The 27,233-nt window shown below is 39.7% G+C and overlaps 1 protein-coding gene across 4 annotated transcripts in view; it reads right to left on the bottom strand.

Moving 5' to 3' along the window:
* Positions 1 to 462: 462 nt before the first annotated feature.
* Positions 463 to 27,233, bottom strand: part of JAK2 (Janus kinase 2) — a 103,818-nt gene continuing 77,047 nt past the window's right edge. For all 4 annotated transcript variants that reach the window (XM_054987341.1, XM_054987343.1, XM_054987340.1 and 1 more), the window contains 15 exons: positions 24,902 to 25,088; positions 24,051 to 24,178; positions 21,522 to 21,656; positions 20,039 to 20,126; positions 19,173 to 19,300; positions 17,609 to 17,747; positions 16,253 to 16,404; positions 12,987 to 13,137; positions 11,951 to 12,087; positions 10,972 to 11,161; positions 9,697 to 9,821; positions 7,518 to 7,690; positions 6,997 to 7,114; positions 6,137 to 6,250; positions 463 to 4,571 (listed from right to left, as the gene is read on the bottom strand). In XM_054987341.1, the coding sequence (XP_054843316.1) occupies positions 4,464 to 4,571; positions 6,137 to 6,250; positions 6,997 to 7,114; positions 7,518 to 7,690; positions 9,697 to 9,821; positions 10,972 to 11,161; positions 11,951 to 12,087; positions 12,987 to 13,137; positions 16,253 to 16,404; positions 17,609 to 17,747; positions 19,173 to 19,300; positions 20,039 to 20,126; positions 21,522 to 21,656; positions 24,051 to 24,178; positions 24,902 to 25,088 (2,073 nt within the window). In that variant the 3' untranslated portion in view covers positions 463 to 4,463. The remainder of the gene's footprint in view (positions 4,572 to 6,136; positions 6,251 to 6,996; positions 7,115 to 7,517; positions 7,691 to 9,696; positions 9,822 to 10,971; positions 11,162 to 11,950; positions 12,088 to 12,986; positions 13,138 to 16,252; positions 16,405 to 17,608; positions 17,748 to 19,172; positions 19,301 to 20,038; positions 20,127 to 21,521; positions 21,657 to 24,050; positions 24,179 to 24,901; positions 25,089 to 27,233) is intronic.

Here is a 27,233-nt window from a genome sequence, read left to right as displayed (position 1 = left end):
GTGTGTGTGTGGTTTCGGGATGACACAATTGTGCACTTTATTTCTATTATTACATTATAATACCTATAATGAAATAATTATACAACTCACCACAATGCAGAATCAATGGGAGCCCTGAGCTTGTTTTCCTGCAAGTAGACGGTCCCCGCAACTCACCTGCTCCCTGGAGCTGGCTCTGCACTCGCCCACCACTCACCTCCTGTGCGGCCCAGTTGCTAACAGGCCACGGACTGGGACTGGTCTATGGACTGGTGGTTGGGGACCCCTGCATTAGAGCAACTCAGTTGTGTGCTGTGAGTTCCCCACTGGGAACTCAATTCCTAGGGGTGCAGGGGCCTGACTGGAATCAGGACCAGAGTGCTCAAGTTCTCCCCCTGAACCATATTCCTGACCTGAACTCTGGGTTTGGTTAGGGGTGAGAATTATTGTGACACCATGCGCAAAAATTAGAAGACACTGTCAGATTTTTGAAAATATTTAATACTCTTGAGATACGTTGGTACAGCAATATACAGTAACAAGTGCCCAAGAACTGTGGAAGTGTTTCTTTACAAAGTCAAGAGCGAGACAGTTTTCCACTTTTATTTTGTTTAGGCCCCAATTTTATATTATCTTGCTTTCTTTTGCTAATTTTGTGACTGATGAAACTCTCAAGAACAAAGCAAGTAATTTTGAAATTTAGCATTCTGATATTTAATAAACAGAGACCAGTACTTGTAGCTGTAAATCAAATCAACAGTTTCCCCAAGTTTTTACAATATCTTTATTTATATCAAAATTGGTTTCATTTTAAAAAATGCTTTAAATTTAATTTTCACTTCATAGCAGCAATACTGAACGTGTAGCATTTCTTCCACAGCTAATCATAGCAATTTTTGGTATCTTGATAAACAAAAAATGGTCATATGGCAACTGTGGGAAAACAATTAACTACTTATGTTAATACATAGATTGCATAACATTATGTAATATATACAGACTTAATGTCACAAATACAGCATATTTCTAAAGTGTACTGATTTCAAAATATTACAACTGGCATTGGCACTGCATTTGTACTAAGAGTGATTCAATTAAGGAACCTGAAATCACAGTCTAAATTAAGATTCAAAAAGGACAGGTAAAAGCTTCTGCAAGTACACAAGGACTTGTGACCCCCCCTCCCCAATACTGCAGCATTTTGTGGCCCCCAAAAGCTTCCCCTTGAGGTTAGGAAAATGACCCAGGGTAGCATCCAATACTGGGGCTGCAACTGGAAGTAAAATTTAGGGACGTCTCCATGACCATGCAGAAATACTTACATGCATGAGGCTAATTGTCAATTCCTTTACAGATTCCAAAGAGCCCATGAATACTTTGATCAGGTTCTTAAAAAGTCTGAAGCAGCTGCCCTTGAACTTAACTCTTCTTCATTGAGTTGAAGGGACTGTGCAATTACAGGTATCTGTAGACTGTGCGTCTACTTCACATCAGTACTGGGGGCTTAAATAAGGAAATCAGAAGTATCTTTCTTCCATTGAATGTTGTAAAATCTATCCCCTTCCCAACTGGAGCTCAAATTTCCATTTAAACTGTGAGCTACTTAGTGTCCTTGCTGGAAGAAAATATCTAATTGCAACACATAAAGCACAATTTTCTGAAAAACAGAAGAAGAAATAAAGGTAGGGGGGTCTCTAAAAGACAGAGTTTCAGGAGCCTATCCTCTTGCAGGTTGGCACTCAATTTAGGAAAATTAGACCTACTTCACCAGAACAAGCAAGGACTTTTATTTACTTAGAAAAAAAAACAGTACTATGGAAGATCTCTACATTGCATTACACAAACTTCCCTGAGCTTTTTTTTTCTTTACATAGAACACAAAAAATCCTTGATCAGACAGAAGATGCATTTCCATTAGTGTCATACTGCTGCATTTGTTTATCCTGATACCTTATATTGATCTCCTTGCCTCTTAAAATGCTATCTGAAAAAAAATTCAGCAGTTAGCACATAACATACTGTTATAAAATACAACTACTTACAATTTTGACACTGGGTTCTGCCCCCTTCCCCACCCAGTTGCTTGGCCTAACTCCTTACTCTTAAAACATCCACAAAGGTGTTGCCTGAATAAGCACGCAAGACAGACTGTGTGATCTCTTTCAGCCAGGACTTTCCCATTTCCTCTTACAAAGAGATTCAGGTGCAGCATACCACTGCTTGTAAGGAAATTCCCATAAGGGTAGAACATGACATATGCATTGAAGCCACTAGGCCAGTTCAAATGCATACACTGGAGTCCACAGTGGCACAGTCTAATGCTGATGTTCATCAGACAAGTATTTGCAACTTTTTGAAGTACTTTTTCATCCTATACAGTTTGCATCACTACACATCTCTCTGTTGGAGGTGCGTACAGAAACTAGAGGATGCATGGCAAAGTGCCATTGAAGTTTCATTCTAAACTCTAAAATGTCTAGAACGTTTCACACCTGTTTGAGAGCAGCCATCCTGTTTCACCAACCTTACCTCTGAATTTCTTTCAAGAAGCAAGCACCGCACTTGAATATAAATGCACTATTTCTCTAAAGCACGCCCTGGTAGGCAAGCATTACAATGAAGCAAACTGTCCAACACGGTCCATTTCCACTGAACTCTAGGGACAGCTTTGCAACTTCTAGCCAGAGTCGAGTGGCCAATGCTTGCTACTCTCCACCTTACCTTGAAAAAAAGTTTATCTGCATCACAGATCCCAGGGTTGGAGGAACTGATCTTCCATTTATTTCACAAATTACTCTGTGTAGAATTAAGCCAGCAGGATTACAAATAGCCAAATTATTCAACAACCTAAAGGTACTCTCTTGGGCCCTTTTTGTTCTTAGTTACATCAGAAAAAGGCTTTCTATTTCTAACTCAATAGCTTACCCTGCAGAAACAGAGGGTAAAAAGGAAAATTGAAGCATGTGGTAGGGTTGGCAAGGATAATGAGCTTTAGCGTTTGAAAAATATGAAGCTGCTATGATAAGCTTGTAAATTCTTGTACCTTTAGGAGACAGAGAGAGAGAAAAAACACAACACATCCACAAAACACGTAGGAAAATAGACAGCTACATACTTGATCATTTAAAAAAGCAATTTTCAGCAGTTGGTTGTTTTGAAAAAAATATAATTTGATCCCTTTCCTTCAAAATATATACAGTACATTACTTCACCTTAACATACATCTCTGTTTATATTGCTGGCCAGTGGTTGGCTCAGACAGGCACATAGAAAATTCCTCAATAAACTATCCCCACCCCACCCCCCAAATCTGACTTGTTCTACTGTGAAGTCATTACACCTTGACATCATATAAACAATATATCCCCTTTCATAAAACACAAGCCCTTGTGCAGTGCATGATAAGAATGCCAAGCCTTTGTTCAGTGAAGAAAAGATTTACGACTACTTCTGGGTTTTCTTTCTTTTTTTATGCTGTCGGTTTGCAGAGAATGCACCTACTATGCAGTTTGCATCTGATATTCTACTCTGAATGGCTGCCAAGCTGAAGCAGTTCCTCTTGTTGGCACCAGCACTAGTCTCTTCCATGACCCCATAGGCCAGCTTCATGCTTAGTCAGGGCTGCTTTCTTCTTTCACCACAGATTAGTAGAGATTGTGCATTTCTGCCACTCGCTTCGATTTTCTTAAAAAATACCTTTCAATCTCTAGATAATTGCATAGCCACAAATGATCCAAAGAAATGTACAGTTATGCAAAACCAACAATGTTATCTGTCAACTGGATGAAAACAGCCTTGTCTGGTACACAATCATCTTTTATGGCAGGCAGAATGGACAAAGATGGGGAAAGCAAGAGAGTTCATGAACAGCAACCATGAGTGGTACAGGGTGTATCTGGATTTCTGGATTTCCATACAGTTCTGCATGTTGTTTTAAGTGCAAATATTTGCCCTTCTTAAAAATGGTGCAACTTAGTTTGGAAACTACTAGCAGCACCGCCAAACTGGACCCAAGATGTTTCCAACATACCGAAGTATGACAGGTCTGCTGCTGATTACGTCATATTCAACTCAGCAGTGGCCCAAACACAGTTATCATATAGACAAATCTTAGGTCTCTCCATTCAAGTTTCTCATCCTTCTATTAGCTTCTCTGCTTGACTTGGGGAAGGGGGGGCAACTGTGCTATGATCCTACAAGGCAAACCATGGTGATTGCAGACTGAAAATATATTTTGCTTTTCAGACAGCAAAAGTGCTTTTTCATTGGTGCATCATTGTAGTATTCTTAGTGAAGAAACTAAGCAGAATTGTTCCACGTCATTTGCAAGTTCAGATGCGATGATTTCCCTACAGTCTCTGTCCTCAGACAAGATGAATGCATATGTGAGTGCACGGGAAGCCAATAACCTGCAACCACCCAAAGAGCCCAGAACACCTTTGTTCTGTATGCCAGTGTGTCCCTCTTCATGAATTCCAGAAGTCTCATCCGCCCATGCTCTCCCTTATGAGATCCACTCGCAGAGAAAGGTCCCGGAAGGATGGTCGCTGGCTTACATTGTTATTCCAGCATTCTGTCATAATGGCATAAACCTTGGCAAGAGAGAAAACATTAAATACGTTCAATGGATAGGTCAGCTATCCTAAGGAAACCTTGCAGTTCAGACTATCATAGGCTTCAGCACCAAACACCATCACATTTCCCCCAATCCCTTCTCTGAGGAACACACGTTCTTCCAACCCACTCAGCTACACAGGCAAACCTCAATCTCTTCCAAAGACACAAAAAAGTGTCCATTCAGGAATAAAAACGAGGAAAGGGGACTGCTGAAGCTGCTACCCATCTGACACAGTGATCCCTGAGGACAGTCTGGCAGGGTCCCTATTTCGAGTAGCGGCACTATCACTGCCAGCTGTACCTCTATCTTTCCAATGAGATGCTTCCTAACTGCTTGGTTGAGTGAACAGCACTAGGTTTACTGACTTGTATCTTACTGCTCCACTAACAGCAGTGCCTTCCTCTGGCTTATGCAGGCTTCCTGTGATACAAAATGGCTGAGCTCCTTGAACTTCTTCCATTAGAGGAATATACCATCCTAAATGGAACAGGATACAACTCTTTTACTTTACCGCTTGCTCTACAGAACCTGACAGAATAGCCTGAACATACCTAGGTAAAGCAACAAGCAATGAGCAGTACTGCTGAAATACCAGAGAGCAGGGATTTCTCCCAACTTTGCAGCTTTTATCAGTATCTCCTGTAACTCCTCCCCCACATCCTCCATAGAAGCAAACTGGGGGAAAATGACTTTAAGCAACTGCAGGGAGGAAATACTTTTGTTTCTATTCTACAGGACATTGCTATACATAAAGGGGGGAGGTACTTACAAATAATCAAGCTTTCGAAATCGATCTACTTTGTGAAAACCAAAGATATGCTAGAGGAAAGGGATATGCTAGAAAACCAAAGATATGCTAGTTAACCAAAGATATGTTAGAGGAAAGGGTGGTGGTTGGGCAAAGAGTAATTTTTCAACCAGACTCTATTCCAGAACTTCTGAGTGTGAGATTGTTTTGAACATATTATAACGTACTATACTTGGGAAAGGTTTTCTTGCTACTGTCAAAATGGTTACTTTCACACAGTCACATCAGCCTCAAACATGGTAACTACCTGGTCTCTTTCATTTCCACTGTACTCTAGTAATTATTAAATGGATAAAAGGAACTCTGAAGGTAAATGTCCTTTATGAGGCTAACAACAAACTCTGTGTATTCCTGAAGGGTTTTTAAAAAATGATCAAAAAAGCATGTGTCTAGTAGTGATAAAATTTCAAGAGTGAGAACCTTAGCAGAAAACAGATAAAATGAGTTAATAGGCCATAAACCTCTGTAGATGGAAACTATTTTGTAAGTTCTAGGTGGTTTTATTGGTGAAATGGTGCATTATTGCTTCTCTGCCCCCTTCTTTAAAATTCCAGGTTGTTAAAGAAAGTGGATCTTGTCCTTAGTTTGCAATTAATCCAGGGAAAGATGGAATGTGAATCCAGCTACTACAAGCCAGCAGGAACACAAGAGCAATCTGCAGGTGCACCTCATAACTGAAGATCATTACCCCAAGTGGGAGAACAGCAAGAGAACGTGTTACATTTTAATACCTCATCAGGGCACCCGTCTGGTCTCGGTAACCGTCCATTATTTTTCAAAAGCTCTATCAAATGGTACACGATCATCTGGTTTTGCTTATCATTGCCAATCATACGCATGAACTCCTGAAACAGAAATCCAACACTGCATCTGGGCGAAATTAATAACACTGGAGCAGCTGTAGAGAGCCTGCTCTTTTTAGACAGAGGAAATGCTAGACGCAGACTCTTATAATATCAGCGAAGCACTCCCTTTTTCAAAATAAATTATGCAGACTGGAAAATAATATAGAGAGACCAAAAATTGGTTTTTATTATGCCAATGCATTTAACACTGAACCTTGGATAGGAGTGTTTCTCACTATAAACAGAAAAGGTTAAAAAAAATAAAGGCTGGGGTGGGAGAAACATAAGAAAGAAACAGAAAATAATAATGCCTTTGGGCTCACTGGTCTCAGAAGCATCCTGGAACTTGAACAACCATGTCCCAAGATGACACAGGATTCCTTGTGGCGCACCCCCCCACACACCCCAAAAACCACTTTGAAACATTCCTGGGTTTGGTCATAATTGGGTGTATGCCTACCTGTGCAAAAGTTTATTTTATCCATTATTAGTAAATTTAGAACTAAAGAGTAATGGAAAAAATTACTCCATGAGGGGAACTTGCTCATCACCACTTCAGACTGTTTTGTGTAAACCAAGGCAGAGGGTTTTCTCACTGGGACTCACAGTGAATTAAACTAAGTCAATACAATAATCTGGACAGGACGCCCAATAAACACTGCAATAAGATCTGGATCGTAGAAATCTGGAACCAACCAGAAATCTGAAACAGAATTGAGGGAAAGCATAAATATATATACACTCACCGCTGGAGGACTTTTATTCTTGTCTATGTATGTGAAGAGTTCATACAGAACCACACCAAAGCTCCACATATCTGAAGCCACAGAAAACTTGTTGTCTGTCAGCGATTCTGGAGCATACCTTTGCAAGAGGAAGGGGAGAGAAAGAGAATATAAAGTCTATAAAAAGCTACATGGAAATGCATTTACTATATTTCTAAACAGAATCAGGGACTTCTGAATCCTCACAAGTTTACTAAGGACCAAATCTTTTATGCAAAGTTCCACTGTGATTTCCCCAACTACTTAGAGCCAAGCTACAACTGACGCCTGACACAGGTTGGACACTTGTCAGCTTCCCTCAAGTTTTGATGGGAAATGTAGGCATCCTGGTTTTATAGCTTGGCTCTCCATTACAGCTGCAAGACCAGGATGCCTACATTTCCCATCAAAACTTGAGGGAAGCTGACAAGTGTCCAACCTGTGTCAGGCGTCACTTGTAGCTTGGCTCTCAGCTTAGATTCAAGCAGCAAACAGAAACTTACCAAAATATAGGGCTCTCGCCTGGCTCTTTTACTTTATAGTACTCTTTGTCCTGTGGCAAAACTTTGGTCAAGCCGAAGTCTCCAATTTTAACTCTGTTCTCGTTCTCCACCAAGATGTTCCGTGTTGCGAGATCTCTGTGAACATATCTTTTTGTGCCCAGATACTCCATACCCTGTGCATGAACACAGTGTTATAAAATCCAAAGGTAATAGATGCAATACATAAGAGAGAGGGCAGATATTACATGCCCTTTACCCCATGTCTGGACATACCTATAATTTGACTTAGGCCAAATCCCGCTTCCCCATTGCAGCTACTTTTGCCTTTAAAAAGAACAGCAGATCTTCATCAATCCCATGAACACTGCCAAATACATAGTTTGCCCCTGACAGCTCCTTTTTTCCCAGTCCTTTGAACCAAACTACTCATGCAGGAGGCAGATACTAAAATCTCCTAGGACAAAAAGTAACACCTTGCTGTTAGAAACAAAACTATGCACACGTAGTTTGGAGTAAGCCTCACTGAACTGAGTTGGACTTGCTTCTAAATAATCATGTCTGGGACTGCGGAATAGCATAGGACTGCCAGCTGAGGAAAGCCATAGGAAAACCTAGCCTATTTCTGTCCCTTTAACAGGACACTGATTTTTGGAAATCAGTAGGTGAAAGTTTGTCATGCTATGGAGATATGTATCATCATCACCTATTAATGTTTGCAGATCAAGAACAGAAAACAAACCACACGAAGTAGCAGCATCTCCAAATTAGGACATTTCACTACTTAATTTTACCATATGACCACTAGATGTCACAATTGGACGTGTTACCAGGAAATGGGGGCCCAAGATTATCTAAACAAGGCTCTTTCATTCACATGGGGGGGGGGGGAGAACAGCCTCATTATCTTATGTTTCATCTATGAACAGAAATATTAGCTTCCTGATTGACTCAATGATAAAACACACTAAAGATGTATCTTTTCAACAAGATCTTTCTTGCAAAAACATGTAACATCCGTTTTAACAAGCAGCAAGTGGGATCTTTGTTGGAGGCCAAGAAGACTCTTCTATCCTCATTTTGCCCTCCCCTTCATCCTTCCTTCCAACAGATCTATCTGACAGCCAGGTCCATATGGTACATTGCCAAGGAGTAGACAGGATGACTAACCAACAGGGCAAAGACACAGCAAGCAAATATGGCACCTCCCATATTTCCAGCTCACCTTTCAAAATGCAAGATGCCCATTCAGTTGCCTGGCAGGATATGTCCTTGATAATTCTACCAGAACTAACGGGGCCTCAGGTCATCGTTAAACACTCTTTGCAAGTACAGGCTCCAAAGGACAGCCCTACCACTTTACTGGTTGGGATCTAAAACTCTTGGATGTATGCCTTCCGGACCTGATGATTTGTTATTTTTTAAATTTATCAGTTAGCTCTAGAAGTACTTCTTTGCATACTCTGTTTGACTCAGTTCTTCACATGTCCTCCCTGAGAAATTCTTTTCAGAGACAGGTATCTGCCCGACATTTTCCATAGTAAAGAATTCATTTCTCTTACCCACAATCTCCCTTTCCCTAGTCAGTAATCCTTTTATACTTCTGCCATATACACTGACCAACAACTTCCCTTGCCGGTATCCTGCTTCTGATTAAAGACATTCCTGTTTGTTCTAGCAATGGGCTTCTCAAATTCCTTTTTGCTTTCCCCACCTCTGACTTGCACTTCTTTTACCAGAGTTTTTGCCTCCTTAAATTTTCCCTGTTTGGGCTGGACTCCCTTTCTAAAAGAAGGCCTGCTGGTCTTTACTGACATTCCTGATTTTATTCAGTAATAACACTGACCGGTTCTTGTATTATTTCTACCCTTCCTAACTGGTAATATACATTGTAGCGGAGCTTTCATTATGGTTTTAAATAGTCTCCAAGCATGAAGAATTTGACTCCTTTTCAATTTCATTTTGATCTAATCCACTTATCTTTAAAAAGTTGCCTGTTTTGAAGCTAAACATGGCTGTGTTGGATTTTGTATGCAGTCTACTGCTCACATGTATGCTGAATTTGATAGCTGTATATGGTGATGCTATTGCTGATAATACAAATAAACTCAGGCTTTAGCATCCATTGTTCAAAGTGATAAGCCATGACAAACACATTAATGACACCTGTAGAGTTTACCACCTTGCATATCTGTGAGGCATACTGCAGGAGTTTCTTATGATCCAGTCTGTCTTTATGTTTTTGGATGTAGTCACGTAAACTTCCATAGGGCAAATATTCCATTATCAGCTTCAGGTTTCTCCGACCTTTAAAGTACATTTTTTAAAAAATGTCAAAGCTACATTTTAATATTTTAAAAAGGAAATTATCTGAAAGGTACAATTTGCAATTATTCCTTCATATAAAAACTGTGATATTCTCCCACAGAGAAGCAAAAAAGCTAAAACTGGCTTGATGGTAAGTAACAATATTCTACTGCTGTGTTTCAACAAATTTCAAAAAAAAGTTTGCCATTTGCCTAGTAAGCACATACCTTGAATTATTCCAAATAATGAGGATAAAAAGGCCGGGCGCGATGTCACGCTCCTAGATTAACACGATCAACGCCAACAGTACAATCTTATGAAGATCTACTATGCAGATTTACTTACTAATGGCTTCAATAGGCTTAGACTGGAATAATTCTGCATAGGACTACACTGTACAAGTTATCTAGTCTAAGCCCATTGTACCTGAATGATTCATTATGTTTCATGAGTTTTTTTATTAACATAAAAGACTGCAGCGTTTTTGAACAGACAGACTGCTGTATTTCTGGCATTAGTGGACGAGACAATAACTTCGAAGGAAGGCATCATTACCTCCAGTACCAACAATGTGCTTTTCAAGAAGACATGAATGTATGCAAAAGGGAAGCACTTTTCTAGCACCACAGACTATCATTATACAATCAGACATTAAAAGGAGATCGTTAAGCACAGCCTATTCTCCCCAAGCTGCCTGAGTCGACACATTTGTAGTAGAAAAGGCAGGACATACATTTTCTAAAAATGACCGTCGTTTCTAGCTGGACATAAGAAAAGGCTAGGAGAAAGGCAATTAAAAATGAAATTCTGAATGCTCCAGAAACAAAGCGACTAGAAAATGAAAGAACAGGTAAGAAGTAGCACATGAATTCCCTCTAGTCTGGATTTTAATTATATAGGAGGAAAGATGGAATTATACTGTGGTTTAGTTCCACTGAACGTTTATACTACTGATCCTCTCCCATATTTTAATGCTCAGAGCTATGACAATGCTGCCATGTGAGACAATCACAAAAATACAGTTTTTTAAAAAATCTCATACTTCAGACATTTGCATTTACTGATTCATGCTAACAGGGAACGTCCTATAAATTATAAAAGGATTGGCTCACTTAATAATAAATAATATCAACCAAAAACTGTAGTTTACCAGCACTGTAACAGACTCCTTTGTACTTGACAATGTTGTCATGTTGCAGGGATTTGAGAATTTCAATTTCTCTTTCAAAGTCACGAAGATGTTCTTCTGTGCTGTGCTGCAGCTTTTTAACAGCCACCACCTCCCCTGTATTGTCCTGCAGTGGGTCATATCGGCACATCTCCACACTCCCAAAGTTACCCTGCAGAGCAAATTAACACAGATTTCTACCAAGGACAAAACAGCAATAAACTTGACAGCGTGCATAAGTGTGGCCCACTCAATCTCCTGTTTCAGCAGTCCCAGACAGGACTTCACATCACTCAAAGACTCTTAATGAGTATAAAAAGCACCACACTTGTTAGGATTTTAAGTTACCCAGCAAATCCAACCCAACAGTCTGCACAGTCCACACGAACACAATATATATATTTAAGTGCGGGGAAAGCAAAATGCACATTAAAGAAATGGGCACTGAAATGCCAACATTCTAAGCAACTTGAGCCAAAGTCTCCCATTAAAAAGAGCAGATCCTCACACAACAGACTTGGGCAAGTCCCCAGGGTTAAAGACTAGGCACATCTGAAGATGCAATGATGATAAGATGTACAACATGTCCTTAATTCTCAGAGGAAGAATGGATAATGTAAAAGCCCAGACTGTATTCTTCCCGTCTTGCTAAGTCTTCCCCAATCACACTTATCTTATGCCCTTATCAGTGAGGCCCATGGGGCGGGCTGCTGGGTATTCCCTCCCTTGGATGAGGTGCCACATCCCTCAATGGCCACCCCCAATCACAGTACTAAGAAGGTAATACAGTAAAAACAGTAGGCACATCAAACACAAATAAAAATAAATATACAAACTGTTAATTGCTTACAAAATTATTGCTTGAAAATTATGAATTATGGATGTAGCCTTCCAGGGTCCATGGCCACAACAGCATGTGATGCTGCAGACCCTTGCAAGGCCACACACCCAAGCTCCCTACCTTGCCAAGCTGCTGTAAGAACTTGAGGTGTCTCTCTTCAAAATGAGTTGGGTCCCTGCCTTCAAAAGCTCCAGAAAATCCAAGTGCACCAGTTCGCATATTTGGTAACATGTCATTTTCTGTCAATAGTTCATAATCTTCAGGGAAACACAAAAAGAGAAAAAGAAATACACACACACACACACACAATTCAGCCAGGCACTCCTCAATATCTGATCAGAAACTGATGGCTGACATCAGACAACTCCATTTGCTTTCACTATCAGAAGAAATGCAGTAAACTAAGCTTCCTGTCCTAAGTTAGTTGAGTGATTCTTAAGCAGCAACCTAGTGCATTTCATAAGTCCCTCTACAAGGCTGCTTCACTTACGCTTATGATCACACACAAAATGTAACATAAAGATGTAATTTAGGCATATAACAAACGTGTTTGCAAACACACGTGTCACATAATAGGTAAACAGGCTGCGGGGAACAGGACTGGATTGAAACCCAATGAAAACAATGAGAACGGCATTGTCGCTGTAGTTTAAGGGATACAAACTTGCAATGTGAATTTTCTTTGGGTGCAGGGGGAGCCCCCACTCAACCATCATGAACTAGTATGACACTTTAAAATGCTGGCTGAAACAGTGGGATAAACACAGTATTAGCAAACGTCATTTATATAGGAAGCTTAGAGCAACCATTTAGCATTTCTATAGTATTCATAAAGCACTTCACGTAAAATGTAGTCCTTTCAAATGCCTTGTAAACAAGGCCGTAACTGTTATCTCCCGCTTGCAACGAGGGACGGAGGCAGAGTGGCTGGGCCATGTGAATTCCTGGTGCAGATCTGAACCAGGAACTTCCTGATTCACAGCATGTGCTCTTCACTTACTGCTACATCAGCTCTCTGAATAGGCATTGAAGTGAATGGCTACTAAATGCCATCTATTCCCTGGCGATCCTTTGCCGAAACAACAGAATGTATTACGATAGCAGTCTGAGAAACGGATGGCCACCCAGTCCAGTTCCCTTTTCTCTATTAACATACCTGGAGTGAACAAACTGTTAAGATCACGTATAATTGCTCTGAATGAAGGCCTGAAGTCTGGCTCATAATCCATACAATTGTTTATCAGATTGGCCAGTTCTGTCCAATTTGGAGCAGGAAGCTGGTGCCTATCTTCATAAAATTGTAGTTTCTAGAATTCCAAAAGGTATAAAGATGATTAAAACCAGCTTTAGGAAAAATCCTGAGCAACTTTGGAACAAAATACAATGTGTTTTCAATATCAAGGGGCAGGGGGAGGGATTTTATCAAGCCTTTCAAGGATATTGCAAGCAACAAGTATGGCACAGCAGTGGTTGCTCTGGCTCTTCTCCAAACAACCTCCATCTGAATTTGCTAGTAAAGGTTTCTTGCAAGGTCTACACACAGGCCCTTCAACAGTACTGTTAAAAAAAAAACAGGGCAGAAGAGTCTCTTGTATTGGGGAAGACTCCTTGTATCAGAGGAAAATGCCATTGGCAGAACAGATGTGTAGGAGCCATCCTAGGCAAACAAAGTTAGCAAATGGATTTATGTTTTCATTCCACTTGTTCTCCATGGAGTTCAGGGTGACATGCTGGGCCCCCCTCCCATCTCTTAGGGAGGGGTAAGTGGCTGGCCCACTGGGGATTTGAATCTGGGCTCCCCTAATCTCAGCCTGACATTCTAGTCACGACCCCACAATGCTGGATGCATTTACCACACAACGAGCTGGCTGTAAACACTGCCTGATGTCACTGGTTATGGAGAAAAATCTCTACCATGTGGCATGAGCCACTACAAATGAGAGACTCAGCATGTGTCGTGAAAAGAATGTTGGACTAGAATCTCGGAGACCCAGGTTGGAATCCTCACTCTGCTACGGATACTTACGGGGTGACTTTTGGCGAGACACACTCTCTCATCCTAATCTACCTCACAGGGTTGTTGTGAGGATTAATTGGAGGAGAGAACTATGGAAGCCGCTTGGGGTCCCCATTGTGTAGAAAGATGGGATATAAATTAAGCAAGTAAAAATAAATGTGGAGAGGGGTATCTCATTAATTAAGACTTTTGGTGGTGAGTGAAATGTGTATACGAATTTTAAGTGTGTCCCACAAAAGCATGCTTCATGGATGAAACTTTTTGAAACCTTCTTGAAGATTCAAGATTTATGGGCACCCCAAGCTCTTTTCAAGGAAGGAATAATCGTGGGGCACATTAAAACAAACCACCAAATTTATTGGAAGCATATTGTCTTTATTTCAGTGCAAAAATCCTGCAAGCTTGTACTTCACACAGCACTGAAAACACCAAAGCTGAAGACCAATTTATGTCAGCCACTCCAATAGTATTCTTCAAAATTTCCTCTGATTTCTATTCAGTAATAATTCCACAGGGGCAGCCTTGTTAATCTGTTGCAACAAAAACAAAAAAGTATTGTGGCACTTTAAAGATTAGCAAAATTCCAGCATAAATTCTTGCATACTGGAGCCTCGGAGGCTGAGTGGTTCTTCACTTTGCATCCATTTTATAGAGATCTTGAAATACAGGAAGCAAAGAATGAAATATAATTATGTAAAATGAGGAACAAATACAGATGATTCATTCGTTAGTCAATTCCTATAATGGGTGGGGAGTCTCTGCTTTTGATGACAGATAAAAATCTAGAATCCCAGATCCTCAGTGGGGGATTTCAATTCAGCCTTTGCAATATGAAAAGTATTGTCGAAGGCTTTCACGGCCGGAGAACGATGGTTGTTGTGGGTTTTCCGGGCTGTATTGCCGTGGTCTTGGCATTGTAGTTCCTGACATTTCACTGACACGTGACACTGAGAGATCTCTGTCTTTTGGTGCTACACCTCTGAAGATGCCAGCCACAGCTGCTGGCGAAACATCAGGAACTACAATGCCAAGACCACGGCAATACAGCCCGGAAAACCCACAACAACCATCAATATGAAAAGTCTCCCTTTAAAGTTTTTGTTGTTGAAGAATCTGCACTTTCAGGTCATAAACAGAATATTCCAGTGACTGTGATGTTGTCCCTCTGGTTTCTGAATATTGTGATTTTTAAAGTGAGATTTGTGTCCATTTATTCTTAGGGACTTGCTGTTTGTCCTAGGTAGAGAACAAAATGCATTGTAGACACGATAACATATATTACATTGAAGGATGATGGTATAGCTGATGTTATTAGGTCCTGTAACAGTATTGCATCCGGGGAGAAAGCTGGCACCTTGCTTTGCTGTAGGTAGGGTCTGGTCCCAGTGTTGGTCTCTATTAGGTGGTCCATTATTGTTGGTTAGACATTGTTTTAGGTTCACACATTGACTACAAACAAGAAAAAGATGCTAAAGGTCTTTGAAAGATGTTCTGGCGTTACCTAATCATGCACTAGACTGGTTTGACCCTGCTGTCGTAAAAGGAATGCAAAATGAAGATCCAGTCACGTCTGAAGGAGTGGCCTTGAGTCCATGAAGGCTTATACTGGAATAACATTGTGTTAGTCTTTAAGGCACCACAAGACTCCTGTTGTTTTCTACCAGGTTCTGGTCACCTGGAGGGCTCTAGTTAGAAATGTGAGGTTTTGCTTAAGATTTCTAGTCCCTCATGAATGCAAAGGGGGAAAAAAACAGCAAGCAAACTTGAACTCATTATAGAAGTTTACTGCAAGTTTCAAGAACAGTAAGAGGAAAAGAGATCCATACCAAATTATGTTTCAAAACTTATTCTATCAGGCTTGGTCTTTTGATGAACAGCAGCAAAATACAGATCCCTGCTGTTTCTAGCACAGATATCGCTTCTGTAATATTCTGTAAGATATATTAAATCAACAGTTTGAAGGTAGGGGACTACTGTCAATTTTTATTCCTTATAAAGCACCTAGTATATATTAAGTTCTTTAGAAATAGCAAAGAATTATTGGGGTGATGCAGTTGGGCAAGGCTACAGCTTCATCCAGCTGCAGCTTCCACAGGCTTCTTTGATTTCTTCTGAAATACGAATTCCCATTAAAGAAAAAAAAAACCCTTTCTTTATCATCTTTGATGAAAAACATAGGAACTTGTCCTTGTGGTAATGTTTTAAGTGGCTTCAGTTGCATCTGGTTAGGGCCGCGCCAGTGGGAGTGGAGCAGTACCCCTCTAGCAGGCTAAGAATTCTTTCCTGAAAATTACGCCTGGTGAAGGTCAGAAGCAAAGAAGAATCTGCAATAGGATGCTACTTGCATTAGTAAGATCACTGTAAATATTGAAAGACCAAAATGTTAAACTCCATATTGCTCTTACTCGCTGAGAATCCAGTGCACTAAGAGGCTTGTCTCCCCCACTGCAGATTTCCCACAAAGTGGTCCCAAAACTCCACTTATCTGTTGCCAGACTCAGCTGCTTGGGGTTTTCAATGCATTCAGGTGGAACCCAGGGTATTCTCTCAAGAAGAACTAGATCATTGTGAAGACAAACAAGGTTACTCGTTATTGAGAATGAATTCTTTACTGCTGTGTTTTGTAATCCACCTTGAGTCTCAGTGACAAAGGAGGGCTATATCAGTATATAAACAAATTGTTCACATATAGAAGAGCCTTAAGCATACAGAGACTTTCCATTCTATTTTGTTGCAGAAAATGTTTTGCATATGCAGGAGGACTTCCCATTATATGCAGGAAAAGATCTTTTGATCATAGCAAGGAATAGGGAATCTCCTCGAGCATGGAGCATTATATACAATGCACTGGCTTATGGCCAAAGTACGGATTCTATGTTGTTGCTTCCTCCAAATAAAACTCACTAATTCTAAAAATAAAGAACATCAGTAGACTGCAAAGATTAAAAAAAAAAATACAAGGAGCCTTCGTGCCCAGGATAGATTAGTTTTTCAAAACCATTTTTAATATTTCATGTTAAAGTATGTTGGAAACTCTTTTCTGTTCACTACCACAAGAGCATTTGTTCAGCACAGAAAAAGTTGTCTCACTTGAATGCATTTACCTTCAAGATGTGCTTTTAAGACTGAAGGGAGAATTAAGCAATGCAGTTTTAATGCTAGGGTTTAGAATCTGCCTTCAAATTTGAGCAGACTGTTAAAATAAAAAAGGAGGCAAAGAAGAAAGATGCATTGCCTTGATTAAAAGGATATATGTTGTTTGGAATCTGTCCTGGGAAATCGACAGTAATATTATAGGTGAGCAGAGACAAGATTTTACCTTGTATAACTAAAGGTCTTAAAGTGTGCCTTCCTCAGGAGACAAATACATTTGTCCAAGGCAAGCAAAATTAGTAATCAATAAAAACATTTTCTGTAAGTGTGTGATTATCAGGCTGGAAAGCAAGTAGTAGCTCAAGAGTCTGAGTGCTGGGCTTAGATCAAGGGTCAGCTGGATCATTTTGAAGACCTTGGTAAATTTATTTCTCTCTTACTACTGCTACTGCTGTCCAATTCTTCAAATATGCATAGGCTTAATTGTGTCTAGATGCTCTAAAAATTAATTGTGCAAATTTATGCATCCTAGCTTATTCTAATATCTATTTTAGGGCTTCCAAAACACTGCAGCTAACTGGAATGAAAAATCAAAACAGTAAGAGAATGCATCCTGACATTTTTAAGGCAGCAAGTTAACCAATGAAATGGTAGATTCAGAGACTTACTGTCTTTTGGCAGCACTATCATGCTGATACCAGGATCGCTAAGCTTGATAAAAGGAAGGTTTCCTGTTTTCCTGTCTTCTTCTCTGATAAGCAAAATATTTTTTGCACATACGTTCCCATGAACAAGATCTTTATCTTCCTGATAAAGACAAATAGTGTTTAGTTTTTTCCTCCAACAACAACAACCATTTGCCCTTTCATAATGTTACTCACTAAAAGCATGGAAGACTTTTCTTTTCATCTAGTGGAAATGAATTCCCAGGTGTGGTTAGGAGCTGGACCACAGCCTAAATTCCAAGATATATATGAGAACTCTATGGTTAAAAAGTCAGAGGATGCTACTGGGCACACTAAGCAAGCAGAATCTGACTACTCTTCGCAGTATCAGGATTCAGGAATGCTCCTCATATCCCATGCATACATGAAGATATTCATGTGACTCACAGGAAGAGAAGAGTCAGCCTCTGCTCCTATGGAGCAATGCCTTGCTTCTATGTCGAAATTCCACAAGTGTGACTGAATTAAAGATAATGGATAAAATCTGCTTGCAACTGGAAGATAATTTACACGGTATGCGCTCACTACAGATGAGGTTCAAAACTTGGGTATCTTTGCATTTTTAAATGACAAGACCAAAGTATGCTCCCCCACAGCAAGGGACATTTCATGCTCGTGTCCAACAGCAACACTGATATTCTCTCTGCATAGCACAAGATAACAGATGAGTTTTTCCTATTTTGAGAAGTGGGTGTTTATTAAAATGGTCTGCATTCTACAAATCAGAAATTGTGAAGACCCTATAAACAGGCATTCAAGATCTTTATTATAGGAAAGCCACTTGCAAGGGTCACAGCACCAACACAGATTAACAGTGCAATAAAGAAAGTGCTCAAAGTGCTCCTACAAATTCCTAGGAACAGACATTCCAGGTCACATTACAAGATTCTCTTTTTTAATGTTTATTTTTTAAACGATTTTATTTAAAAAGAAAAGATATAACAATAGAAAGTGCATAAGAACTTATACAAGCAAAATTACAAGATTCTCACAATATTTAAAAGACATCATTTCAATAAATATTTCAATAAATAGAACAATAATAAATTCATAAGAATTTGTGAATAAATATATTTCAATAAATAAATATATTTCAATAAATATATATTTCAATAAATATAACAAGAATAAATTCATAAGAATAGTAATGTCACTGATACCAATCAACATTCCACAGGATGTTTATAGAAATATTTATTGAAATGTCTTTTAAATATTTATTGAGAGAATCTTGTAATGTGACCTGGAATATCTGTTCATAGGAATTTGTAGGAGCACTTGAGCACTTTGCACTTTTTTTATTGCACTGTTTAAATACCATAAAAATCCACACATTTTAAAAGAAATTTCGAACTGTTTTGGGATATTAGTTTTGATTAATTGTGGTTTAGCTATGTAGTAGCCCTGGCAGGGAGGACTCCCTTCTGTTTCTAGTCATTGGTTAGTTCCAGGGTGGCTTTTCTTTTTTTGGTATCTTGGAATTACACCAAGACAGTAGGCTACTTACCAGAAAGTGCATGGCCATTGCTAGCTGCTTGGCAACTTCCAGTTTCCACAGGATGTTTATAGAATTTTTGTTTTTCTTCAAATAAGTATCCAATGATCCAAACTTTACAAACTCCTGTACCAGAATATCTGATTCAAAGGATTTTTTGCAAAAACCAGAAATTTTAACACATCAGTTGCTTTTGAGTTATCACACTTAAAAATCATTATAACACTTGATTCGAGACTGTGCCACGTGAAAAAAATGGCTATTTCTCTTGTATAATGTGCATTTTAAATTATGCAACAGACTTTTTTTAAACCAAGCAAACCAGAGACTGTAGAGCTATGTTCTATTTTTTATTTCTATGCTAACTTGTTCTTAACTGTCCGGACAAGTTTTAAAAGCAACATCATGAACTACATATTCTAATATACACTTTCCACTACACAGTGTCAATATATTACTTTACACTGTAAAGTTTAGGTAACTTAAAATCCTGAATTTAAATTAAAAGGTAGAAATTCCAAACTGTTCTCAGAATTACGTCTTCTGAAAGCATTAACTGTCTTTCTTTAAGGAGATCATCTATGTAGACTCTTCTAGATAGGAAGGAAGTTTGCAGATACAGCTGCAGTTCTTTTGTAATTTCCCTTTCCTCATGTATATGAGGAAGCTGAGTGGTATAAAAAGGACCTCCCATCCATTGCAGACAGTATACTTCAGGTCAGGTATGGCCAATTATAAACAGCTTGCACGTCAACACCTGAACACTCTTGCCTGACAATGTTTACTTGATTGGGATGTAAATATAATTCTGAAATAAATATTAATAGAGTATATTATTATTCTAATGTGCACATGAAACATTAATCGGTGTTACTCACTTTCCTCTCCATAGACACAAACTCCATAATTTAATACCAAATGCTTGTAAGAAAGCTGACTCATCATGCTTGCTGCCTCAAAGAAAGACTACAAGAGAAGATGAATAATTAGTGAAGAGAACGCTGACGGGAACCATCCAGAATTAAATCTCATTAAAACCCATCTGTATTTTGGCACATCTTCGTCTTCCAACCTTCCACAACGATATTGCATAATTGACTGTGTACTGTTGGTCTCTGCAGGCTGATCCAAATTGTTTTGGTTACAATACATAACCACTTTAGTTAATTATAGATCTATGTAACTTATTGGCAGTAAGAAAATCCCTAAGGAACACAAGAGGACTGTTTACACTTAACTGCAGAAAAAGGGGCATCTTTTGAAGCACATAAAATGTCCAACAGTTCCACAGCAATGGCAGAAACCCACAAATGAATGACTGGTAACTGCTCTGGCACTGAATTACAGCATTTAATTTGTACACTCAAGAAACCCACCCCCAGTCAACTGCTTGAGGCCTTGTTAAGCTGAGGTACCAGACATGCCATTTGCCTGTTTCAGGCAGGCATTCTCCCACTGCTGGGCCCTCCCATCTGCCCTTGCCGCCGGAAGGTGGAAATGAAACTGAGCTATGTGTAGACAACAGTTTGCGTGAAAACCCAGATGTGATGTCGGCTGACGCTCTGGAAACTCTATGGTAATACCTATGGTAAATCTAAGGCTACAACCCTATGAACACTTAACTAGGAGAAAGCCACACTGAACATAGTGAGGCTTACTTCTGAGAAGACATATATAAGATTGGTCCAGATCCCGACCCTGCCATGAACCAGTCCCTCTTTGATCTTGGCCTAATTTACCCTCCAATCAACACGCTTCATAAATGAGGGAGGAGAAAACAGTGTCCGGATCTCTTTGGAGGAAGGATATGATAAGAATGTAATGAGTTCCCTAACCATCCCCTGCTGGGGCACCAACCAGACCCTGCTTAATAGAAGGAAGGTTGCTGCATCATTCGGACCGTTCCTCTGAGCCATATAGTAGGGTAGTTGCCATCTGTGTTTCAGTAGTTTCTGTGGCTTTAATAAGTGGCACAAAAAGTTCTCTAGGTGAACCTCTCCTCAAAAAACTAGCATGTTGGATTTCAGTCTGTCAAGTATTGTGGGGATGCATACAGCTGACAGGACTGTTCAAAGGATGAAGCAGGGATACAAGATGGACTGGAGAGCATTGTTAAAAAGGATGCTGTGAAGGTAAAATGGGGTAAAATGAAGCCTATACAGTGAGCAGGTGTGAGAAAAATGAGAGATGTTGATAGATGTGGGAGCGGAGTTGGTACAAACGAGAAACTCTCAACCTTAAAAATGAAAGGTGGGACACTCAACATATTGATGTGCATGTTTGTATGCTGTTTGTGAGCCACCATGCACCTGCAAATAATTAAATCCATCATCCATAAAGTTCTCTAAACCAGACACAAACCTCAGAGTAATTCCTGTGAACTTTATCCAGAACTTTCAGGAGGACTTCCGTTTCATACACCTTCCCATAATCTCCCTCTTCTTTCCTTATACCTTTGAATATCTTAGTGAATGTACCCTGCCCAAGGCTTTCATTCTAAAAGAAAACAGTACAAAAACAAAAAAGATGAGGTAGAAGGAATTAGTTAATAGCAAAAAACCCTCTGAAATGTCACTCAAAGGTACTAAGCCTTTTAAGGAACAAAGCCCATTAAGACAAAATCAGTATGGGTTCTGCAAAGGAAAGTCCAACCTCACCAACCTTCTGGAATCCTCTGAGTGGGTTAACAAACATGTGGATAAGGGAAATCTGGTAGACATTATATACATGGAATTCCAAAAGGCTTTTGACAAGTTACTTCACCAAAAGACTCCTCGTGATTAAGCTTAGCAATCATGTGATAACAGAACAGGTCCTCTTAAGGATTAAAAATTGGTTAAACAGAGAGAGAAGGAATAAATGAAAGCGGCTTTATACTGAATCAGACCATCAGATCAGTACTGTCTACTCAGACTGGAAGTGGCTCTCCAGGGTCCCAGACAGAGGTCTTTCACATCACCTACCTCATGATCCCTTAAACTGGATATACAGGGGATTGAAATGGGGACCTTCGGCATGCAAAGCCGATGCCCTGCCATTGAGCGACATCACCTCCCCAAGTTCTTGCGATGGAGGGAAGTGAGCAGCATGGTCACACAAGGATCAGTACTGGGACCAGGAGTGTTTAGTTTATTCATAAATGATTTAGAATTGGGGACAAGCAGTGTAATGGCCAAGCTCATGGATGATACTAAATTACTCAAGTTGGTGAAAAGCAAAGTGGAGTGTGAAGAGTTATAGGAGGATTGATAAAAAAATAGGGTGAGTGGGCAGCAAAGAGACAAACTTCAATGTTGGAAAGTTGATGGTGATGCATATTGGAACAAACTCCCTCCCCCAATTTTAAATATATGCTGATGTGTTCTGAACTGGCTGAGACCACGGTTGAAAGAAATCTTGGGAGGCAGCTGGATGAAAATATTGACTCAGTGTATGGCAGTGGCAAAGAAGGTGAAATCCATGTTGGGGATTATTAAGGAAAGGGACTGAGAATAAAATGGCCAATATTGCAATGCCCTTGTATAAAGCCATGGTGCGTCGTCATCTGGAATCTCTGTACAGTTCTGGTCTGTCTATCACAAAAAGGATGCTGCAGAGCTGGCAAATTACAAAAGAGGGCAATCAGGATAATCAAGATGTTGGAGCAGCTTTCCTATAAGGAAAGAGTGATGGGTCTGGTACTACTTAGTTTAGAAAAAAGGCGGCTAAGGAAGGACATGCTAGAAATTTATAAAACTATACATGAGCGGAGAAAGTGGGAGCTTTTTATCCCTCTCCCATAATACAAGAACTTTTTGGGCAGCTAATGAAGTTGCTGGACAATAGGTACAGGACAGACAAAAGGAAGTACTTCTTAAAGTAAATTGTGGCATTCACTGCCAGTGGAGGCAGTGATAGCTATGAGCACCGAAGGGGGTTAAAACGGAGGAGAAGTCCATCCATGGCTACTAACCATGGTGAGTAAAGGAAGCCTCCACATTCAGAGGCAGTAAACTTTAGAAACCCGGTGCTAAAAGACAACATCAGGGGAAGGTTTTGGCCTCTGCGTTCTGTTTGTTGACCCTCTAGTTGGCTGCTGTGTGGAACAGGACTGGTCAGTCCACTAGTCTGATCCAGCACGGCTCTTCTTACATTCTTACGTAAACAAGAGTCCGGGTCAGGCTTAGAGTCAGCATCAACTGAAGCCTCATCCCTAAACACTGCCAAGGTTAAACCTCAAAGGCCTACAGTGCTTCCACACACCACAAGAAAAGCTGAAAAGCTTAAAAGCCAAACCCACACAGGATTACTCAAATGGAAGTCCCACCACGTCTAGTGGTTCTTACTCCCACAGAACTCTGCACAGGACTGCTCAACTTCCCTGACTGAGAGGGGAAAGTAGAAGCTGCTGTGAGGCTCTCTTTGCAAAGCATATTTTGAAAACTTTTCTGGAGCAAATGACAAACAGCTTCTTTACAAACACGGCTGCAATCTGGTGAGTAAAGGACACAAACACATGCAGTCACAAGGGAATAAGCCCCACTGAACTTGATGGAATGCAGAGAGAAGTTAGCGCCCAACTGTAATGCACGCTTGCTCTCACCCGAAGTATGAAACTACATTGGGAAAAAAACCTGTAACATCCTGCTCGTAAAAAATTTTTACTGCTACAAGGTACACAGATTCATTTCTCAAAGATTCTGCATTCAGGTTCATTAGGTTGCATGCACACTTAGTAAATGTACAGTTTTCTATATGAACTGTGTTCTTATGCCTGCGTGTACAGAACTTCCAGTACTAACCTGTTGAGAACTATTCTCACTGCATTTAAATTAACAATGTTTAATCCCAAGTAACTGCATTTAGTTTGGATCTAGGTGTTAGACAAGGATTAAAGTCCAGAGAACTTACAAATATCAAGTCTTCATTCGAGATTTTGTGAAAGACCATCTGGTTGATGTTATTGTGTCTCTGCATAGTGGGTGACATCGGTATATCAGACACTCCGTTGCTTCTGAATATAAGGAGGTTGGATTTATCTGTTGAGAAGAAGCCAGAGGGCATGACTTGATGACTCATAGCAAAACGTGCAAATGATTGCCATAGCAAGTATTATGAGAACTGACTTAGAAACTAAGCTTAGTTTGAATATGTAGATAAGCATAACATGCAACCCAAATCAAAAATATTACAAGCAATAACCAATTATGGTGGTTTTGTTTTGTAGTTCTTAAAAAAAAAATAGTGATGTGTATATCTTTGTTTTAATTTGTTTGATTCTCTTCCTGTATCAAACTAGTTTTATTACTTGTTCAACTATATGTGGCTTGATTGTAAGATAGTATGTTGTTTAATTTCAATAAAATGTTTAATAATAATAATAATAAAAAAGAAACTAAGCTTAGCTTCTGCTTGCTCAGGCAAAGAGCCAGTGGAGTAGGAAAAGATCAGGTGTAGTTCTACATCATCTTTCCATAACCTCTTCAACAAAGGCAGTCTCAAAGAGAACCCAGCCTCTCCCTTTGCCCCGAGACCCATCAACAATCCAAAGGGTTACCAAGGTCCTGGGAACAAAATTGTTTTCAACTTTGGCCAATCAAGGAGAATACTTGTTAGCTCACCTAGATTTCCCTCCTTTCTCTGGCTCAAGGGTCAGGCCACATACTAAAACCAGGCAGATTAAAGAAAACTGCATTCTAAGGAATAAATCAACTGATGAATTCTAAAAAATTCAGTAATATTTTAGTAAGGAGATCCTTTACCTTTTGGCTTTGGCGGGCAGCATCTGGTAAACTGGAAAATTATGCTGTCTGACCGCACAGTTTCTGTTCGGTAACAATTCAATAAATCCGGGAGGTTCGTAAAGCTTCTTCTAGTACCAGTGAGATTATATTCTCCACTTTCACTTTTGGTTATTAAGCAATGCTTGTAATCAGTGATGCTGTCCCGCTGTAGAAATGGGTGGGGGAGAGAAATACATTTTTTTTAAAACAAACACTTTCTTTGTACTCTGTCAATGTTTTAAAAAGCCTCAATGTCTTTTTTTTTTGTTACTCTGACAAAAAAAACCCCTACAGAAATGTGGTATTTTCATTGAAGTAGATTCATGGGTGGAAGAAAATCTGTTCTTTAACCTTGGTTCTAACATCCTCCACCACAGAAGGGGAACCTTGCAAGAACAATTACTATCTTCTCCCACTGAATGTCTGACTGACATTAATCAACTGGTGGTTTATCTTTTTATTTTTAAGAGGGGGTGAAAAATGGGGAATTTTCCCCTTTGGTGCCACCCTGCAGAAGAGTAAGACTGTTCACGTGCATTCTCTGTAATGGCTTCCACCTTATGGAACAGCCTACCTGAGGAACGACCTACCTGAGGCGCCTACACTTCTATCATTGTACAAAAATCTGCAAAAATGTGTTCAGGAAGATATTTTTATAGAACTGCAGTAGAATCAAACAGTCCAAGAGGCCACCATTCTAATAGAGCAGAACAATAGTCCACTGCAATCACCTTGCTTTTACTGCATTCCACCTTCGTAATTCCACTATGCCTTGCCTAGGCAGTTGTGGTTCACATTATCTACTATTTTGTAATCCCAGTCCAACTGCATTGTTCACAGGATGTCTTATGCTATAATTGATTGCCTTTTTTTTAGAATTCTGCAATCCAGCTGGAGTCTCAGCAAGAAATATGGGATATAAATAAGCAAGTGAATAGTTTCAAGGGCATTAAACAAAAGCTAATACACATTAACTGATTTTAAGATATGTGCCCAGATCATTATCCTTATCTAAACAGGAAACTCCTAATCAAGTGGAAGTCAAGGGCTATGAAATTCTAGTTAAAACTCAGAGTGGTTTACAAAGTATATTATTATTATCCCCACAACAATCACCCTGTGAGGTGGGTGGGGCTAAGGGCAAAGCTACACATGACGAATGACACTTGAACGGCAAGTGTATTTCTCCCTGTTCACTTGCCCTCCACTCAATCCACTTGCCGTCCAAGTGTCATTCGTTATGTGTAGCTTGGCCCTAAGAGAGCTCTGGAAGAACTGTGGCTGACCCAAGGTCACCCAGCTGGCTTCAAGTGGAGGAGTGGGGAATCAAACCCAGACTAGAGTCCTGCCACTCTTAACCACTAAACCAGAAGTCAGGATCACTACAGAATAAATGTCACCAGACAAACTGGACAGCAGAATAAATGCAACTATGATTTGAAGTAAAAGTCATTATGAATAGAAGTCTGCTCCAAAATTAGATCTAAAACAAGTTTGCCTGAAGACTTTAAACAGTTTAAAGACAAAAAGTAAATTTTCAAAGCTTTCTAGTCTACTCCATTTGTAAACTCTAAACTAGGCATCATTTGTAAGAACTCATAGTGTAAGTTATTTTATGGCTCAAATTTGGCCTTCCATTTTACAGTTTGCAAAAATAAGCAAGGTGTTGTAAGTAGTTGTTTTCATCTTCAGTTCATCCTGCTAGATTTAAGATCCAAGAGCTGGGCTTGTTAAATTACAGTACTAACACAGCTCATTTCACAGTACAGTAAGACACTTTATGAAGGAACTAAGCTATGTTGCAAAATACTACTTAAGTTTGTGAAGAAAGTGGTCTGGGTTGCAAAATGTTTTGCTTTGATATAGCATGCTCAGTTCTGTGTGCATGTGTGTGTGAGAGAAGTGCTGTCAAATTGTATGCTTACAACAACCCCTTTTGGGGTTTTCAAAGGTAGAGACTAATGGGTGATTTGCCACTGCTGCCTCTGCATAGCAACGCTGGTCTTCCTTGGAGGTCTTCCATCCAATTACTAATCAAGGTTGACCCTGTTTAGCCCCTGAGATCTGGCTATCCTGGGCTACAGTCTTAGTTGCCAACAACATTTTCTGAGAATGACAGAACAGTGGCAAACTCACCAGCTTACATTTCAGAGCAGGAGGTATTGTCAGAAATCTTCCATTTAAATCTAAAGCTACAAATACGTTGTTAAAATATGTTTTGGTGCTATGAATTATCTGCACATTTTTAAAAAAAAGATGGAGGAAGCTAATTACATTCTGAAGTAACTGGAACTAAAATTCAGAAAAGTCA

Source organism: Eublepharis macularius, chromosome 8 (assembly GCF_028583425.1).
Source record: "Eublepharis macularius isolate TG4126 chromosome 8, MPM_Emac_v1.0, whole genome shotgun sequence".
In the NCBI taxonomy this organism is placed as follows: domain Eukaryota; kingdom Metazoa; phylum Chordata; class Lepidosauria; order Squamata; family Eublepharidae; genus Eublepharis; species Eublepharis macularius.
This window is presented reverse-complemented; position numbering and strand designations above follow the sequence as displayed.